Source organism: Hyla sarda, chromosome 9, assembly GCF_029499605.1.
Source record: "Hyla sarda isolate aHylSar1 chromosome 9, aHylSar1.hap1, whole genome shotgun sequence".
Lineage (NCBI taxonomy): Eukaryota > Metazoa > Chordata > Amphibia > Anura > Hylidae > Hyla > Hyla sarda.
Window position 1 is genome coordinate 24,185,825 of NC_079197.1, and position 19,328 is coordinate 24,205,152.

General features: G+C 42.9%; 1 protein-coding gene across 1 annotated transcript in view; it reads left to right on the forward strand.

The window, feature by feature from the left end:
• Window positions 1-19,328, forward strand: part of CCDC187 (coiled-coil domain containing 187) — an 85,075-nt gene that overhangs the window by 13,024 nt on the left and 52,723 nt on the right. Inside the window, exons 6-11 of the mRNA XM_056541002.1 lie at window positions 1,553-2,151; window positions 4,496-4,606; window positions 4,888-4,995; window positions 13,480-13,605; window positions 14,309-14,814; window positions 16,309-16,391. Of these exons, the coding sequence (XP_056396977.1) occupies window positions 1,553-2,151; window positions 4,496-4,606; window positions 4,888-4,995; window positions 13,480-13,605; window positions 14,309-14,814; window positions 16,309-16,391 (1,533 nt within the window). The remainder of the gene's footprint in view (window positions 1-1,552; window positions 2,152-4,495; window positions 4,607-4,887; window positions 4,996-13,479; window positions 13,606-14,308; window positions 14,815-16,308; window positions 16,392-19,328) is intronic.

Here is a 19,328-nt window from a genome sequence, read left to right on the forward strand (position 1 = left end):
TTCCATACTGGGCCACCACAAGGGGTATTCCAGTAAAAAAAAAACATTTTTTCAACTGGCTCCAGAAAGTTAAACAGATTTGTAAATAACTTCTATATTAATCCTTCCAGTACTCATCAGCTGCTGAAGTTGAGTTGTTCTTTTCTGTGTGACCACAGTGCTCTCTGCTGACACCTCTGTCTGTGTCAGGAACTGTCTAGAGCCGGAGAGGTTTGCTATGGGGATTTGCTCCTACTCTGGACAGTTCCTGAGACAGAAAGAGGTGTCAGCAGAGAGCACCGTGGTCAGACCGAAAAGAACAACTCAACTTCAGCAGCTGATAAGTACTGGAAGGATTAAGATTGCTTAATAAAAGTAATTTACAAATCTGTTCAACTTTCTGGAGGATATGAAAAAAAACATTTTCACTGGAATGCCTCTTTAAAGCAAAACTGCCAGCTTAGTTTTGGCATCAAAATTTGTGGTGTTTAGCTATTGTAGTGCTAAAAGAATACAGCAGGCACAAAGCTATAAGTCACTTTATTCAGGAGGAAAATGCTGCCCCTCCTCCCCCTGCCTCCCTCCGCCCCTACGACCGGTGCTGTATATGAAATGTACACAGCAGTTTGTCAGTAACCACAGAGAGGGGCGGGGGGAGCGCTACGCTCATACATACATAACTATGAGTCTGCTATATTGTTTAGTGCTACTTTTAGCAAAGCAGCACAAAGGGGGACATGCATCATTGTAGGTGTAAGCGAAGCATTTTTTTACAACTTTTCTTTTTTTTTATGCTGGTCATGTGTAGGAGCACCAATATTATTAAATGGTCGCAGGACATTTGATAGATTTTGTGCAGGTCACATTTTCTGAAAGTTCTCTCTTCACATACACAAAAAAGCTAAGCTATGTGTAGTTTTGAGAGTTTTTGGTGGTTTTGCGCCTCTTTTTGTGCCTTTTCACAAAAAGTCTCAGTTGATAAATTCATTACCACTGCTGTACACACTTTTTTTATTTTTTAAGTGTTAACCAAAAAGGTGCAAAAAATAGCCAGATGCAGCTTTGCGACAAATGTGCAAAAAATATACACACAAAAACTGCTTATTCTATTGTAAAGAACTGACTTAGGGTATGTTCACACTGCAGAATTCCGTGAGCGAAATTCCACACAGTGAACGTTAGCATCTGTGTGAATGGGTCTCGCGCGAGACCCGTTCACACTGCGGAATTTCACCGGCGGACAATTCCGCCGCTGAAATAGTTCCGCGCAAAGAAAGAACATGTTCATTCTTTGCGCGGAAGTCCGCGAACACTGCGTAGCCGTTAATGGTGACGGCGCAGTGCCGCACGGTCCTACAGCCGCCGCTGGCTGCCAGGCTGAATCTCCTCTCGCTGAGTTCCGCGAGCGGAGATTCAGCTACAAATCGGTAGTGTGAACATACCCTTATAGGAATCTGCAGTCAATCCAAGGTCTTACTTGATCTTGACCCTGTTCTGACTTGCTCTATTTATTAACAGTTTTGTTGATTAATTTGTTATTTGCTATAAATTTTTTTCTACTTGCTCTATATAGTGACATCAATTCTTCACCCAAACCTCGGGATCTCTCGAGTAGAACCAGGACTATATCTTTTCTGCAAGAAGATATTCCATCTGTGGTTAGGTACCATCAATACCATACGGGTTTCACTCATGAACATTTATTGGCAGAGTCAGTCCAGGAAAATATTGATAATGGGCAGGTCATGGCTTTAAGAGGTTCATCAGAAGAACATGTAGACCACGTTCTAAAGCCGTATGATCTGGGTGTCCAGACATACACTCCAGAAGATGAGATGGACGAGATAGTCAATCCCTATGCTGGGACCTTTCCATTGTCAGGAATATTTGCTAAACCTGAAATCGGACCTTGTTTGTCACCGGAGACCATCACCCCTTTGCCTTTCTTGAAGGATGACCTCAATGCGCAGAAGTTAGAACACCTGAGAATCAGATCGCCTGAAAGCAAACTTGAAAAACTAAAAGAAAAGATCCAGGAACAAAAAAGGCGCCATGATCTCTTAAAGAGGAGTAAGACCAAATCTCATCAGAACCCAGAACCCCTACGCAAACCAGCTATGAAAAGGAAAGTTTGCAAGGTGACCTTTGGTCCCCCAGCCGCATGTGGCAGAGGTAAGAATGTCCTCCCATTCCTTCACAAGTGACTGATATTGCAGTCCACCAATTTAATTTTCTTTTGGAACCACTTCATCCTTTTTAATTGTCAAGAACTACAGATCTATAGTCCAAGGCCTCATTGAGATGTAGAAATATTTTCAAGGTCCCATATTTCACAGTCTTGTTTTGTTTGAAGTTACGTTAATCATAAGTCATTTTGTCACAGCACGCTGGCTTTAGACGAAATGAGAATTGTGTTTGTATTTATTTTATTTCTCAAGAAATCACTTTTAATTTTAACCCCTTTTGTGGCTTGAAAGGGGTATTCCAGGCAAAAACATTTTATCCCCTATCCAAAGGATAGGGGATGAGATGTCTGATCACGGGGGGGGGGGGGGCGCTGATGAGACCCCCCGCAATCTCCCTGCAGCACCCGCATTCTATGCGGATGCTGAATCTCCAGTTTCGGAAACCTCCGGGACTGGGGACATGACGTCACGCCACACCCCCTCCATTCATGTCTATGGGAGGGGGCGTGACATCCGTCACGCCCCCTCCCATAGACATGAATGGAGGGGGCGTGGCGTGACGGAGGTTTCCGAAACTGGAGATTCAGCACCCGCATAGAATGCGGGTGCTGCAGGGAGATCGCGGGGGGTCTCATCAGCGGGCCCCTCGCGATCAGACATCTTATCCCCTATCTTTTGGATAGGGGATAAAATGTTTTTGCCCGGAATACCCCTTTAATAGGTTTGCAAGGCAGATCATACTTAGTATTGGGGTCAGAAATGTGGACAATGTGCTATAAATAAGCAAACTAGGCAATGTGGGGACAGATGAGGAGAGGTATGGATTGGGCATGTCACCCCTCTGCTACTGACAGCTGGTCAATCCCTTGTTATATAGAAAACATTAGAAACTTGTCCCAATCTTCTAGACCTCTCAGTTTGGCTCTTGTCATAGTTATTCAGATCCATAGAGTATGTTCTCGCTACGGAATTCAACAAAGGAAAATTTCCTCTAGTAAATTTTGTCACTTTGAGGCAAAGTTCAGACTGCCGATTCCGGAAAACACGGCTGGATATTCCACACATTTATATTATCTGGAAGGGGCTAAGGCCACTCGGAAATGTGCCGTCTCATAGACAGCAGTGGATTTCTAAACGGAATGTGCAGAAAGAATAGACATGGAATCGGGATTTCCGCCACGTGCACAGTGCAGCAGAATCCCCCCAATTAGAATATGTTGCAAGGAATAATCTGAGCGGAATTCCTTGGAAATTCCACCTTCATTTTCCATGAAGAGGCCCTTACATTTCCCCATTTTTTCTGCTTCCAACACGTTATTCACTTTATCTGTCTGTGGGTTCTATCTTATTTCTGAGCAGTGTGTGTGTGTATATATATATGTATATATATATATATATATATATATATATATATATATATATATATATTTTACCGTATATACTCGAGTATAAGCCGAGTTTTTCATACTGGGGCATACTGGGTGTTGTAGTTTTGAAACCTCTGGAGGTCCACAGGTTGAAGACCACTGCGGCCTTCGTCATCATCCAGACCCCCCCCCCCCTTTTGTTTTGTACTCCCCCCCCCCCTCCCCTCGGCAGGAAGTTAGGGTGAGCTGGTCCGGGCCATCTGTGCTGCAGGGACCGTCCGGTGGGGAGGATTAGTCATTGCTGGATATCCATTTTCACCGGGGGGGCCTCTTCTCCGCTCCGGCCTCGGACTAGTGACGTTGCCTTGACGACGACGCACAGGGACGTTGCGCATGAACGTCCCTGTGCGTCGTCGTCAAGGCAACGTCACTAGTCCGGGGCAGGCCCGAAGCGCGGTGAAAATGGAGAGCCCTCAACGACTAATCCTCCCCACCGGACTGTCCCTGCAGCATAGATGGCCGGGACCAGCTCACCCTAATTTCCCGCCGAGGGGAGGTGAGTACAAAAGGAGAGGGGGGGGGGGGGGGGGGTTGATGATGACTAAGGCCACAGTGGTCTTCAACCTGCGGACCTCTAGAGATTTCAAAACTACAACTCCCAGCATGCCCGGACAGCCGATGGCAATTGACAGGCGGTGATGATGAAGGGGGGGGGGGGATGATGACGGGGGTCTGGATAATTACATGGGGGGATGATGTATTTCCCACCCTAGGCTTATAGTCGATTCAATAACTTTTTTTCCTGGGTTTTTGGGGTGAAATTAGGGGCCTCGGCTTATATTCGGGTCGGCTTATGCTCGAGTCCATACGGTATATATATATATATATATATATATATATATATATATATATCATGCTTCTTGTAGAATTTCTACCACATAATCTCTGGACCTCCTTTTGTAGAATTCATTCCTGCCAATGAAGGATCAGACCCAGTATGTAATGGAGGAGATGCTTTTAAAAGAGAGAGAGAAAATGTGAAGAAAAAACCCCACAGGAAAGAAGGAGACACAGGTGAGTGAAACACTGCAGAGAACAATCATTACACTTCTTTGAATTTACATTGTGCTAAAGCAGTGTTTTTCAGTGTGTCTCCAACTGTTGCAAAACTACAACTCTCAGCATGCCCTGACAGCAAAGGATGGTAGTTTTGCAACAGCTGAAGACACACTGTTTGGAAAACATTGTGCTAAGGCCTCATACGAGTGACCATATGACAAATTTGTATTGTTCTGATGCACTGTGGAGCCTATAGAAGTCTCTGGGGCAATACTGTATTATTTACTTTCTTTCAGCATTAAGATGTTCCATAATAAAATCAAAAGCCATTAAAAGCAAGAGTCCGGTTACCACAAAACCGTCGGATAAATCCCCTACTCCGGAGAGGAAGGTGAAACATTCTGGTGAGTAAAAATTTTTGCCCAAAACTTTTTCACTTTGCACAGTGTGAACTTGAACATTTTGAAAAAAAAGGCAGAATAGTAAGTAAATATGATAACATGCTGGCTTCACATTGCACCAAGTACTTGGAGCAGAAAATGGTAATAACGGCATCATCGATTTGGGTGCTAGGGATAATAGCAGTACATTGTAGGTCAGTGTCTCCCAACCAGGGTGCCTCCAGCTCTACAACTCCCAGCATGCCTGGAGTTGTAGTTTTGCAACAGCTGGAGGCACCCTGGTTGGGAAACACTGTTGTAGGTATTGAGTCACATTGATGCTTATTGCCTACATATAGCTGCACCATTTAGCATTCACTACAGGCTGTGTCCTCATGACGCCCAGACGCCCACGTGGCATCACTGCAACATGCCACAACATTTGTCAGAACAATCTGCATATGATACATATATCCATAGGGCATGACTGGGGGTTAGATGATGGGACATGTGCCCAGGGGCTGCCAACAAGTCACTGTTTCTTGGCCAGGGAATTTATATACAGGGCTAGGACAGGAGACTTAACCCCTTAAGGACCGGGGTTTTTTCCGTTTATGCATTTTCGTTTTTTGCTCCTTGCCTTTAAAAAATCATAACTCTTTCAATTTTGCACCTAAAAATCCATATGATGGCTTATTTTTTGCGCCACCAATTCTAATTTGTAATGACGTCAGTCATTTTGCCCAAAAATCTACGGTGAAACGGAAAAAAAAATCATTGTGCGACAAAATTGAAAAAAAAACCTCAGTTTTGTAACTTTTGGGGGCTTCCGTTTCTACGTAGTACATTTTTTGGTAAAAATGACACCTTATCTTTATTCTGTAGGTTCATGTGATTAAAATGATACCCTACTTATATAGGTTTGATTTTTTCGGACTTCTGGAAAAAATCATAACTACATGCAGGAAAATTAATACGTTTAAAATTGTCATCTTCTGACCCCTATAACTTTTTTATTTTTCCGTGTATGGGGCGGTATGAAGGCTCATTTTTTGCGCCGTGATCTGAAGTTTTTAACGGTACAATTTTTGCATTGATAGGACTTATTGATCGCTTTTTATTCATTTTTAAATGATATAAAAAGTGACCAAAAATGCACTATTTTGGACTTTGGAATTTTTTTGCGCGCACGCCATTGACCGAGCGGTTTAATTAATGATATATTTTTATAATTCGGACATTTCCGCACCCGGTGATACCATATATGTTCATTTTTATTTTTATTTACACTGTGTTTTTTTTTTTTATTGGAAAAGGGGGGTGATTCAAACTTTTAATAGGGGAGGAGTTAAATGATCTTTATTCACTTTTTTTTTCACTTTTTTTTTTTGCAGTGTTATAGGTCCCATAGGGACCTATAACACTGCACACACTGATCTTCATCATTGATCACTGGTTTCTCATAAGAAACCAGTGATCAACGATTCTGCCGCATGACTGCTCATGCCTGGATCTCAGGCACTGAGCAGTCATTCGGCGATCGGACAGCGAGGAGGCAGGTAGGGGCCCTCCCGCTGTCCTGTCAGCTGTTCGGGACGCCGCGATTAGCCGCGGCTATCCCGAACAGCCCGACTGAGCTAGCCGGGAACTTTCGGTTTCACTTTTAGCCGCGCGGCTCAGCTCTGAGCGCGCGGCTGAAGGGTTAATAGCGCGCGGTGCCGCGATCGGCACTGCGCGCTATTAGAGGCGGGTCCCAGCTTCACTATGACGCCGGGCCCGCCGTGATATGACGCGGGGTTACTGTGTAACCCCGCGTTATATCAGGAGAGCAGGTCCAAGGGCGTACCTGTACGCCCTTGGTCCTTAAGGGGTTAAAGGGGTATTCCAGGCCAAAACTTTTTTTTAATATATCAACTGGCTCCGGAAAGTTAAACAGATTTGTAATTTACTTCTATTAAAAAATCTTAATCCTTCCAATAGTTATTAGCTTCTGAAGTTGAGTTGCTGTTTTCTGTCTAACTGCTCTCTGATGACTCACGTCCCGGGAGCTGTCCAGCTCCTATGGGGATATTCTCCCATCATGCACAGCTCCCAGGACGTGACATCATCATTGAGCAGTTAGACAGAAAACTTCAGAAGCTAATAACTATTGGAAGGATTAAGATTTTTTAATAGAAGTAATTTACAAATCTGTTGAACTTTCCGGAGCCAGTTGATCTATAAAAAAAAAGTTTTTGCCTGGAATACCCCTTTAATCTTTATGCTAGGCTCAATAAATCCTAGCTACAACTGTGGTGATACTACATAGTCTATAGCAGTGTTCAAAAAAGCTGTGGTACTCCAGCTGTTGCAAAAATTTAACTTCTATTATGCCATAATGTGAGGTATACTTTTGCAACAGCTGGAGAGCCACATCTTGGTGAACTGTGGGGTAAAACATAAGGGAGGCTATATAGTAGCCAGCCAGAGGTGTACCTTGAAGGGCCACAATGCAAAATCTGTAACAAGGTCCACCCCCCCCCCCAACCCTAAATTACAGTGGGCTTTTTGTTCCTCATTTAGTGCAACTGCTACTTGTGCACTCCCCAGGGGCAGGCTGTAATATGGGCCCTGGGTGGCAGAGAATTCTGAAATGTATCCACTGAAAGAATGAACATGGTCATTCTATCAGCGGAATTACACGCGGACTGCATTGCCATCAATGGTGACGGTGTAGGTCCATGCAGCCCTACCAGAGGAATCTCCAAGCGGAATTCCTATTTGGAATTCTGTATGTGGAGATTCCGTAGTGGGAACATACCCTTGCTCTAAACAGCTGTGCCATTTCAGAGGAATTGCGGGTATAACTTTGGCTGGGATCGGGCTCCAGGTCATGGCGGCATTCCCTAGATCAGTGGTCTCCAACCTGCGGACCTCCAGATGTTGCAAAACTACAACTCCCAGCATGCCCGGACAGCCGTTGGCTGTCCGGGCATGCTGGGAGTTGTAGTTTTGCAACATCTGGAGGTCCGCAGGTTGGAGACCACTGCCCTAGATGCTTGACAGATCTCTACTTATACACAAATAGGGAGATTCCTCTGAATCAGCACATCCATTCAGAGTGAATTAAACTAGTGACACCGACAAGTCTCTGTACCCAGTGCTTTGTCCTGTATTGCTCCTCTTGCGCTAACTTCAAGTTCAGGTAAAGGTAACCCATGACTCTGTATCCCCCTCCTCTTAAAGAGGTGCTCCGGAGGAAAAAATGTTTTTAAATCAACTGGTGGCAGAAAGTTAAGCAGATTTGTAAATGACTTCTATTAAAAAATCTTAATCCTTCCAGTACTTATTAGCTGCTGTATGCTCCAGAGGAAGTTGTGTAGTTCTTTCCAGTCTGACCACAGTTCTCTCTGCTGCCACCCAGCATCTGATTTGAAAACTTTTTCCCCCTCCAGAGTACTCTTTAGCCTGGAGTCTTCTGCTCAGTTCTTAAAGGGGTACTCCGGTGAAAACCTTTTTTCTTTTAAATCAACTGGTGGCAGAAAGATAAACATATTTGTAAATTACTTCTATTAAAAAATCTTAATCCTTCCAGTACTTATTAGCTGCTGAATGCTACAGAGGAAATTCCTTTCTTTTTGGAACACTGATGACATCACGAGCACAGTGCTCTCTGCTGACATATCTGTCCATTTTAGCAACCATGCATAGCAGATGTTTGCTAAGGGCAGCATGGTGGCTCAGTGGTTAGCACTGCTGCCTTGCAGTGCTGGGGACTTGGGTTCGAATCCCACTAAGGACAACAATAAATAAAGCTGTATTATTATTATAATAACGTCAGCAGAGAGAACTGTGCTCGTGATGTCATCAGAGAGCATTCCAAAAAGAAAAGAATTTCCCTGTGTAGTATTCAGCAGCTAATAAGTACAGGAAGGATTAAGATTTTTTAATAGAAGTAATTTACAAATATGTTTAACTTTCTGCCACCAGTTGATGTAAAAGAAAAAAGGTTTTCACCGGAGTACCCCTTTAAGTTTCCTTGGAGTGAAAGGACAAAGCAATTATAGCAACAAATAGTAAATTTCCATTTACCAGTATAAAACCCCTTTTAAATGCGGCCTTTTAATGGTCAGCTGTAGTAAACATGGTATATTAGGGTACAGTTCAGACTGTAAGGACCAGGACAGAATTAGCATAATGAGGGAGTGTGTTGGTGTTTATCAATGCATGAAATATTAAATTTAAGAATTTAATGGAATTGAAAAATGGTTTTCTGCCCCGCTGAGACTGGCCCCTAAGATCACGGTCTGATAAAGCATTTGTCATTGCAACTGTGAGTGTCAAGGACTCCTATTTGGTCATTAGTTTCTGTCAGTGGTGATGCCGGGACAGAGCAGCGGATAAGATAAATGGGAGTTCAAAGGTCGACTTCACCATCCTACCGAACTTGATGAATTGGGAATCGGAAATTTTGCTGTAGTTAACGAAAAATTAATTTGCACTTAGGCTGCAGAGTAACACTTCTAACACAAGAAGGCAAAGATGGCGCAGGAGCAGGCTGTCTGCGAGCTGCAGCCGGGGTTATGCATTTATATAGGGAAAGGATTTTAAAGGGGTATTCCAGGAAAAAAAAATTATATCAACTGGCTCCAGAAAATTAAACAGATTTGTAAATGACTTCTATTACAAAACCTTAATCTTCCAATAATTATCAGCTGCTAAAGTTGAGTTGTTCTTTTCTGTCTGGCAGTGCTCTCTGCTGACATCTCTGCTTGTCTCGGGAACTGCACAGAGTAGAATAGGTTTGCTATGGGGATTTGCTTCTACTCTATACAGTTCCCGAGACAGGTGTCATCAGAGAGCACTTAGACATACAAGAACAACTCAACTTTAGCAGCTCATAAGTACTGAAAGGATTAAGATTTTTTAATAGAAGTAATTTACAAATCTGTTTTACTTTCTGGAGCCAGTTGAGATAGAAGTTTTTTTCCTGAATAACCCCTTTAAAGGTTACTCCGGTGAACAACTTTTTTTTTTTTTAAATCATCTGGTGCCAGGAAGTTAAACAGATTTGTAAATTACTTCTATTAAAAAATCTTAATCCTTCCTGTACTTATTAGCTGCTGAATACTACAGCGGAAATTATTTTCTTTTTGAAACACATAGCTCTCTGCTGACATCATGAGCACAGTGCTCTCTGCTGACATCTCTGTCCATTTTAGGAACTGTCCAGAACAGCATATGTTTGCTATGGGGATTTCCTTTTACTCTGGACAGTTCCTAAAATGGACCGAGATGTCAGCAGAGAGCACTGTGCTCATGATGTCAGCAGAGAGCTCTGTGTTTCAAACGGAAAAGAATTTCCACTGTAGTATTCAGCAGCTAATAAGTACTGGAAGGATTAAGATTTTTTTAATAGAAGTAATTTACAAATCTGTTTAACTTTCTGGCACCAGATGATTTAAAAAAAAAAAAGTTTTTCACCGGAGTACCCCTTTTGAGGAAAGTATTTATCTGTGGTCAGGTTATCCCATAGTCCACTATTAGTTATGTTATAGTGAAGTTAGTTATTTAGAGGATAGAACTACTAGTTCATTACATTTCAGCTTATTTACGCTATAGCGATGCCTTTTTTACTTTTCACCTTTATTTAATTTTTTCTTACTCCATATGGGGTCTACAAATCAAAAGCAAAATGGTTCTGCCTTTCTTGAAAAAAAATTTGTATTTTGCTGAAGTTGCACAAAATCTAGTTTCCTGTCCAAATGCACATGAACATCATAAAGTGGGGACTAAAGCCGCTGTCCATGGGTGGCCATATATCTGAACGGCTGCCTGGTAATATAACATTTCTCCCATTACAGCTGCTTTAGGAGGAATGTATAGTCAGATAAGATTTCCCCCGGTAAATGCTGTGTTCACATTAGCTCCATTCAGAGGAGCTCCGCTAGCAAAGTCCGTTCAAATTACGGGATTTAAAGGGGTTATCCAGGAAAAAACTTTTTTATATATATCAATTGGCTCCAGAAAGTTAAGCAGATTTGTAAATTACTTCTATTAAAAAATCTTAATCCTTTCAGTACCTATGAGCTTCTGAAGTTGAGTTGTTCTTTTCTGTCTAAGTGCTCTCTGATGACACGTGTCTCGGGAACCGCCCAGTTTAGAAGCAAATCCCCATAGCAAACCTCTTCTACTCTGTGCAGTTCCCGGGACAAGCAGAGATGTCAGCAGAGAGCACTGTTGCCAGACAGAAAAAAACAACTCAACTTCAGCAGCTGATAATTATTGAAAGGATTAAGATTTTGTAATAAAAGTAATTTACAAATCTGTTTAACTTTCTGGAGCCAGTATGTTTTTTCCTGGAATACCCCTTTAAGCGGAGGAATTTTTTTATAAAACAACGGACTCCAGACGGAAACCCAATGGACCCTATGCAAAGTCAATGGGACCCGGCGGTGTCCGACGTGCTTCAGCCAAATGGACCCTGAACGTGCTGACGCACATCTTACACCAACGGGTCCCAGTGAGTCCAATTAACTTCGAATAGGGTCCATCGGTTTTCCATCCGGAGTCCGTTGCGTCACAGATGTTGAGCAGGTTGGAGCGCAACAGCAGTAAATGTAGCCAAATTTAGCATTTCGCTGTGCTAGCTGCTTTATTCTAAGGCAGTGTATCCCAACCAGTGTGCCTCCAGCTGTTGCAAAACTACAACTCCCAACATGCACGGACAGCCGAAGGCTGTCCGGGCATGCTGGGAGTTGTAGTTTTGCAACAGCTGGAGGCATACTGTTTGAAAAACACTGCTTTAGAAAATACAGAATTTGAACAAACAAAACACATTAGCACGAAAGTACGTTGGGTTACGTGCAAGTGGTGCATGGCTCTGCATTGGTAACCAATTTGTTTCCTATCCTCATGTTTTTTCAACTCTTGGAGCTACTCTCTGCTGGTTATATATACCTCTATCTTATGTCTGCTCTTGTTGATGTGGTTCCTGTATGGATTTATATATATATATATATATATATATATATATATACACCAATATTTATTCCTTGCTTGCTATCCATCCAGTTATGTGCACTGTGCTCAATTCTTATTGTTTTTAATGTCTTATATTATGGATTTTCAATAAAGTTTTTTTGTACATTTTCATTATTTATGCTGTTGCTGTAGTGTGTTTTCGGTGATATATAAAACTACAACTCCCACCATGCCCGGACAGGGTCTCACATGAAACAACCATTTTGATATTTGCTATAGACAAGGTTCTGTGTAGAACTGGTGCAGGTATATATTATCATACAAGGGTACCCTTGTCACAGACTCTTTAGGTGTTGTCTAGTGATTTATTTTTAATAGTCCTATTAGGCAGGGTTCACACGGCCAAAAATGTGCGGAATGGCCGCCTGGACATTCCTCACATTTGTACGATCCGGCAGGCGCTAGGACTGCTCCGATACGTGCTGTGTCATAGACGGCAATGCAATTTTGAGCGAAATCCATGGAAAGAATAGACAAGACTATCGGCATTTCCGAAGCAGAAACGTGTGTGCGCAGTGCAGCAGAATCCCAGTGAAATCAATGTCCGTGCGGAAACATCTGCCGCGGAAATCGATTTGTCCATTCTTTCTTTGGAGTCCACCTAGAAATGTGTTGCCGTCTATGAGATGGCGCATTTCCGAGCGGTCCTAGCATCCGCTGGATTGTGTGCGGAATGTCCGCCTACATTTTTGGCCTTGTCCATTCTTTCTTTGAAGTCCGCCCAGAAATGTGTTGCTGTCTATGAGATGGCGCATTTCCTAGCGGTCCCAGCGTCCGCTGGATTGGGTGCGGAATGTCTGCCTACATTTTTGGCCTTGTGAACATGTCCTTAGAGAGACACTGCAGTCAGCTCAACCTTATAGAAATATACACTTTGGGTCACAGGTAGGATCCTACTGATAGATACAGACATAGGGGTGCTCAGCTGAGCTACATAGATTGGCAGTCCAAACAAAAAAGAGAAAAAGGAACGGTACTCACCAAGTGTGCAGTGCATATACCATTTATGTCCAAACTGTACCTAAGGATACAGGGTTACCTATCTTTGCTTGCACCAATACCCATTGGTAACATGGCACAAATAATTGTTCTCTCAGCCAATCACTTATTGAGGAGAGTCTAATGCATGGATGGACCCGGGACTAGGAGCCACTGCTTCACAAGTGACCCCTCCCCCCATGTTATCATTATTCCCTATTAGGGCTATTGGAAAGGGGTTTTCAAGATGTGACATCCCTTATTTTTTAACCAAATGGAGAAACAATCAGCTTAGAGGAGTGATATGGTGAACAGAACTCATGGCCAAGTACTTCTGAACAGTGTGGAGAGTGACATCAAAGATCAATTACCTAGTAGGACATTTCCATACAGGACACAGACAGGCAACTGATTTTATAGATGATTGTGTAATGCTTCATTTCACCTGAGGTGGAGCTGCACTCAGTATGAAGACGCATTTTTGCATTGACTTTCTTATGTATTCAGGTCTTTATGGAGCTTCGGCATGGAGGGAAGGTCAGAAACTTGTCCAACAAATATTAGGGCCGTCACCGGTCACCTTGTTAAAACATCGTTCACCTAAGGCAGAAGATTCAAATACAATGCAGAAAGGTCGGGTGAGAGTTGCTACTATCTATCTATCTATCTATCTCATATCTATCTATCTCATATCTATCTATCTCATATCTATCCATCTATCTCATATCTATCTATCTATCTCATATCTATCCATCTATCTATCTATTTATCTCATATCTATCCATCTATCTCATATCTATCTATCTATCTATCTATCTCATATCTATCTATCTCATATCTATCTATCTCATATCTATCTCATATCTATCTATCTCATATCTATCTATTTATCATCTATCTCATATTTATTATCCAACTACCTAGATCATATGTATCTTCTATCTTATGTTTATCTATCTCCTATCTGTTATCTCTGAATCTATCTATTTATCTATGTATCTCATATGTATCATCTACTACTTCTATTGTTCTTTCTCCTATCTATTGATCTGCTATTATCTATTCATCTCTTCCATCATTCTTTTATCTATGACCTATTTATTATCGAGTTCTTCTTTTGTTATATCTCCCATCTTTCTCATACGATTTATTTCTCTGTCTGTCTATGAACCTATCAAATATCTAGCTCATATCTATTTATCTTCTATATTTTTACTTATTCTATTGTTTTCTGTCTACCTATCTATCTCCTATTTATCTAATTTTAACTACTGATCTCCTATTATCTGTCTATCTGTTTATATCTTTCTATCATCTATCATTCTCTATTTTGCAGGGAGCTGCAGAAGATGCCAAAAAACAAGTTCATCAGACAATCAAAAACAAAAGCAACAGCCCAATCTCAATGATTTAGTAAAACAAAATAAAGACATTGCCCAGGTCACACCAGAGATCAGACCTGAGGAAGATAGAGAGAAATCAAGAGACAGCAATAGGTTGAAGAGACCCCATACATCTTATAACATTAAGAGGAGACCCCATCCATCCTGTAACATGGAGAGGAACCCCTTTGGGAAGGAAAATGTTGAAGCTGATCCTGAGTCTCATCCTATTAGCAGCAGAGCACGTAGTTACAGTGTGGAGCAGATCAGAGACTTCATGAAGAAGAAGACTATAGAGAGACAGAGGATGGAGCGGGAGACCCAAACCAGGATGGAGAAAGCCATGGAGATGAGAAAAGAACAATTGGGTAACGTGCTAAAGAAGCAGAAGGAAGCATGTCCACCAAAGAGAGGAGGCTGCACCACTGTGTCCCGGAGGAACCTCCATATACAACCGGGGGTAAGTAACACTGGTTACAAAAGAAATGTAGAGCAATTTATGGGGATCTACACTACGCCCTAAGTGCAAATGATACATCCAGCATAAGAATGTAAAGGAAGAGGACTATTTGTGTCCGGGATATGCTATAACACTTAGCTGTTAATATCACAATTAAAATGTTATATATAAACAAGTGTCCACGTGTTATGACAATTATGTAAACAACTCGGTCTGTTTTAGAAATCAAATGGATTTATTTGGGGCTCTGCAGGGCTCAGCCAGTCCCAAGTAACCTATCACAAAGGATGCAGTTGTTTGCAAACCTATAGTGAAAAATACGTATCAACAACACCCAACGCGTTTCTGCTTGCTTGTATATGGCGAGCGTCCTCGGGGGTATATATAAAAAAATCGGTGACCGAGAGGATATAGATTATACTGTTACATATCAATATCCGTTACTGTTAAGAGAAATTAATTCCTATATATGCACACAAAGAATGTCACATAGATACAGGATGACACCATTAGCATTTTAAAGGAGATGTCCGGTGCTCACTTTTCTTATTTTATCCGTTCCGGGCTGAAAAATAAAAGAAAACAAATTTTCTCTTACCTGCCTAGGCTCCCCCGGTGCTTCAGTACAGGTGTTCGGTCCCCGGGCTGTATTCTTCTTACTTCCTGTTAGCCCGGCACGTCACACGGAGCTTCAACCTATCACCGGCCGCAGTGATGTCCCGCCTCGGCCAGTGATAGGCTGAAGCTCTGTGTGACGTGCCGGGCTAACAGGAAGTAAGAAGAATACAGCCCGGGGACCGAACACCTGTCCTGGAGCACCGGGGGAGCGTAGGCAGGCAAGAGAAAGCTTATTTTCTTTTTTTTTGCAGCCCGGAACGGAGACAATAAGAAAAGTGAGCACCAGACATGTCCTTTAATAGGTATAACAATCCGGTGACCCAGGAACCTTAAAGAAATTTCTGTCCCTATTACAACCTGTAAGGTAATATACATGCAAGGTATATGTTCCTGTGGGGAAGAAAAAACTATCCCTAGGGTCACTTGGGCACACAAAGATATGGTGCAGTCAGCGTGAACCAGATCCACGGTTAGCCGAGCTGCAGACTGTGTGCAGACCCAGTCCCGCTGTCAGCGGGAGCCGGAGTTGTCCGGCCGCTCTCTCCTCGTGTGGGGAGCGATGGCGTCTGATAACACTGGGATGCTCTAATAGGTCTTCAGCCCTGGAATGGAGCCTCCCCACTTTTTCAAATCCTTAAGATGAGGTGGTCACCAATGACTTCGGCATCTGAGGGGTTAAGCTGCTGGGATCAGAGTTATTCCAGATCCCCGCAGTTAACACAGTGAAGCACCCGCTCCTGCTGTTGATCGTGTGGGCACCATAACCGTGCAGTGATAGTACTGCTGGTAGCTTCTGCATGGGCCTTACTGTACCATTACGGCACAGCCATACACAGTAGATGTATTTTAGCCACTAACAGTGACCTTGACCTGCAGGAGGCGGACATTGTCAGGAAAGAGCTCTCAGAATGGCTCCATGGAACCTCCAGTGACCTGCTGAGAGAAGGCTGTGGAGTAAGGTGAGTGTACTCACTAGATATGATAACTCTAAAGCAGTGGTCTTCAACCTGCGGACCTCCAGATGTTGCAAAACTACAACTCCCAGCATGCCCGGACAGCCGTTGGCTGTCCGGGCATGCTGGGAGTTGTAGTTTTGCAACATCTGGAGGTCCGAAGGTTGAAGACCACTGCTCTAAAGCCTCTGCTATTACAGGAGATATATACTAATATATGTCATCTTTACAGTTCTAGAATGGCCGATAGGTGTCAGTGTTTTTTGTCAAAAAGATCTCAAAATATAGTCCAACCATAAACTCTGTGCTCCCAACCTTCCATTAGAATGAGCAGCGGGATTACTGCTTGTGTAGTTATCTGTGGGAGTTGCTGGAGATAGCAGAGCGCTGTACTCAGGCATTTCCAGCAGGTCCCATAAAATAGAACTGGAGCGGCAGTGCACATGCGCAGCCTCCACCTTATTCTGATGGGAGACTCGGGGTACCATGAGTGTTACTGGTTGGACAACCCTGTGCTGAATTTGTAATATCCTTCTATCTGTTCAGTGCAAACTACAAAACTTATGATGTGTACTTGGTAGGTAGATGGAAATGGTCGATGTAGAAGGTGTTCATAGAATTAGGCAGCAGTAGCCGGGGGCTATTCTAAGTGATGTGGTGCCACAGCTTCAGCTGAATCTCTGTCCTGATGATACAGATTCAGTTGAAAATAGCGGGGCCAAGTCAGCAGGCATTTCCCCCCAGACTGGGACACATGCCCGGTTGTGTAGTCATACTGCAGATTGGGAAACACTGCATTAGGTTATGCACCCTATTAGGGGTGTAAGAAAAAATCGATTCACTCGATTATCGCGATTTTTCATTTGGCGATACTGTATCGATTCAAAATATTTTTGAATCGATCCTTTTAGGAATGTGGAATTCGTATCTCCCGACACCCGGGACATGCAGTTCCAGGCGGCGGGCAGGTAAATTTTTTCCGGCTTGTGCAAGCAGGGCCAGACCTGACAAGCACGGGGGCGCTCTGGGTGTATGGAGCGGCTCCCGACTCCTGCCCGCTCCATACTTTGCAGCCCCCGGCTGTTTTCAGTAGCCGGGGGCCGCCGCTAATAGCCAGCATGCGGCGATTAACCCTTTAGATCGCCGCTATCAAAGCTGACAGCAGCGTCTAAAGGGACCTGTGAATGCTCCCTGGTGGGCTAGTGGGGTGGATCGCCCACCCGGAGGGCCATCGCGGGCGGGCGATCCACTGAGGAGATAGCCGGAGGGCTTACCTCTGCTTCCTGCTGGTCCCGTGGCTCTGCCATTGATAGAGCCTGAAGCAAAAACAGATCCCTCCAGGACAGCACAGGATAGAGCTGGCGCACAAGACTTCAAGGTAAACGCAGATTTATTTTACCCGACATGCAACGCGTTTCGCTGGATAACCAGCTTCATCAGGCATGTCTGATGAAGCTGGTTATCCAGCGAAACGCGTTGCATGCCGGGTAAAATAAATCTGCGTTTACCTTGAAGTCTTGTGTGCCAGCTCTATCCTGTGCTGTCCTGGAGGGATCTGTTTTTGCTTCACGTTGTGTTGCCAGGAGCGGCTGCAAAGTTTTCGCCCGTATAGGGTCTATGCCTACACCATTGTTGTACTTGGTCGCAGTACAACCAACATCGGTGAGCAATATTGCTTAAATTGTATCCTATTTATTTACGGTATCACACTAGGAGCGCCGTCTCCCTTTGTCTATAGTTATTGATAGAGCCTGGCTGGACTATGCTCTATCAATGGATCACAGATCACTGGAGTTCAATAGAACTCTATTCATCTGTCTGAGGAATCTAATGATTCCTCTTAAAAGTCTAATAAAGTGTATAAAAAAAAATGTTTTAATGAAAGTGTAAAAGACACACATCAACCCCTTCCATATTAAAAGTTTAAATCACCCCTATTCCTATATAAAAAACATGTAAACATAATACAAATAAACATATTTGGTATCACTGCGTGCGTAAAAATCGCAATATATAGTTTTAGAGACAGAATCGGGATATTTCACGATATATCGTCTCGTAAACAGAATCGGGATATATTGTATCGTCATACGTGTATCGCGATACGTATCGTATCGCCAAATTCTTGCCGATTCACACACCTACACCCTATGCATTCTTTTTGTGCAAAAACTGAAGCACCACTGGCTGGGGGACACAGGATTAGGGCATACACTGTATTGCAGTAGATTCGATTCAGTATTGTATGCCATATACTGTATATTGCATAATATTCCATGTTACAAACACTGAAGGAGCATTTCTTAAAGAGAATCTCTCACTTCCAGACTCCCTAAACTATAGTAGGGCTAAGTTTCCACTTGGTTTTTTTCTGGCAGTTTTTGGAATACAGCCACTGTAGTTTTGGAGCCAAAGCCAGAAATGTATTCAAAAGAAATAAGACATATAAAGGAAGGACTTACACTTCTCCTCCCTTATGGATCCATTGGAAGGACTCCAAAAACTACCAGAAAAAATCCAAGTGGAAACAGCATAATCGATAAATAGTTCAAAAGATGCTGAATCTGTTATTCTCATATCAAACTTTTGACATGTTGTAGAGACATGTCAAAAGTTTTGATTGGTCAGCCTCTGAGTGTTCAGACCGCAACCGATAGCTAAAGATAACTGGGAGAAGAGCTCAGACTTACAATGTAAGTCTATGGGATTGTCTCAATTAGCTTTACTTTTATCTCCACCCGTTCTAACACCCCGACCGATCAAAACTTTTGGCATGTCTCTAGGACATGTCCAAAGTTTTTTAAAGCAACAGGTACACTTAAAGCCTGCAACTACTACCCGTAAATTTCCCTAGCACTATACAAACATAAACAACTAAAAAACACCCCCTTCCTCCCATAAAATACCACCACTGAAGAAAAAAGATCCAACTAAAAACTTTAT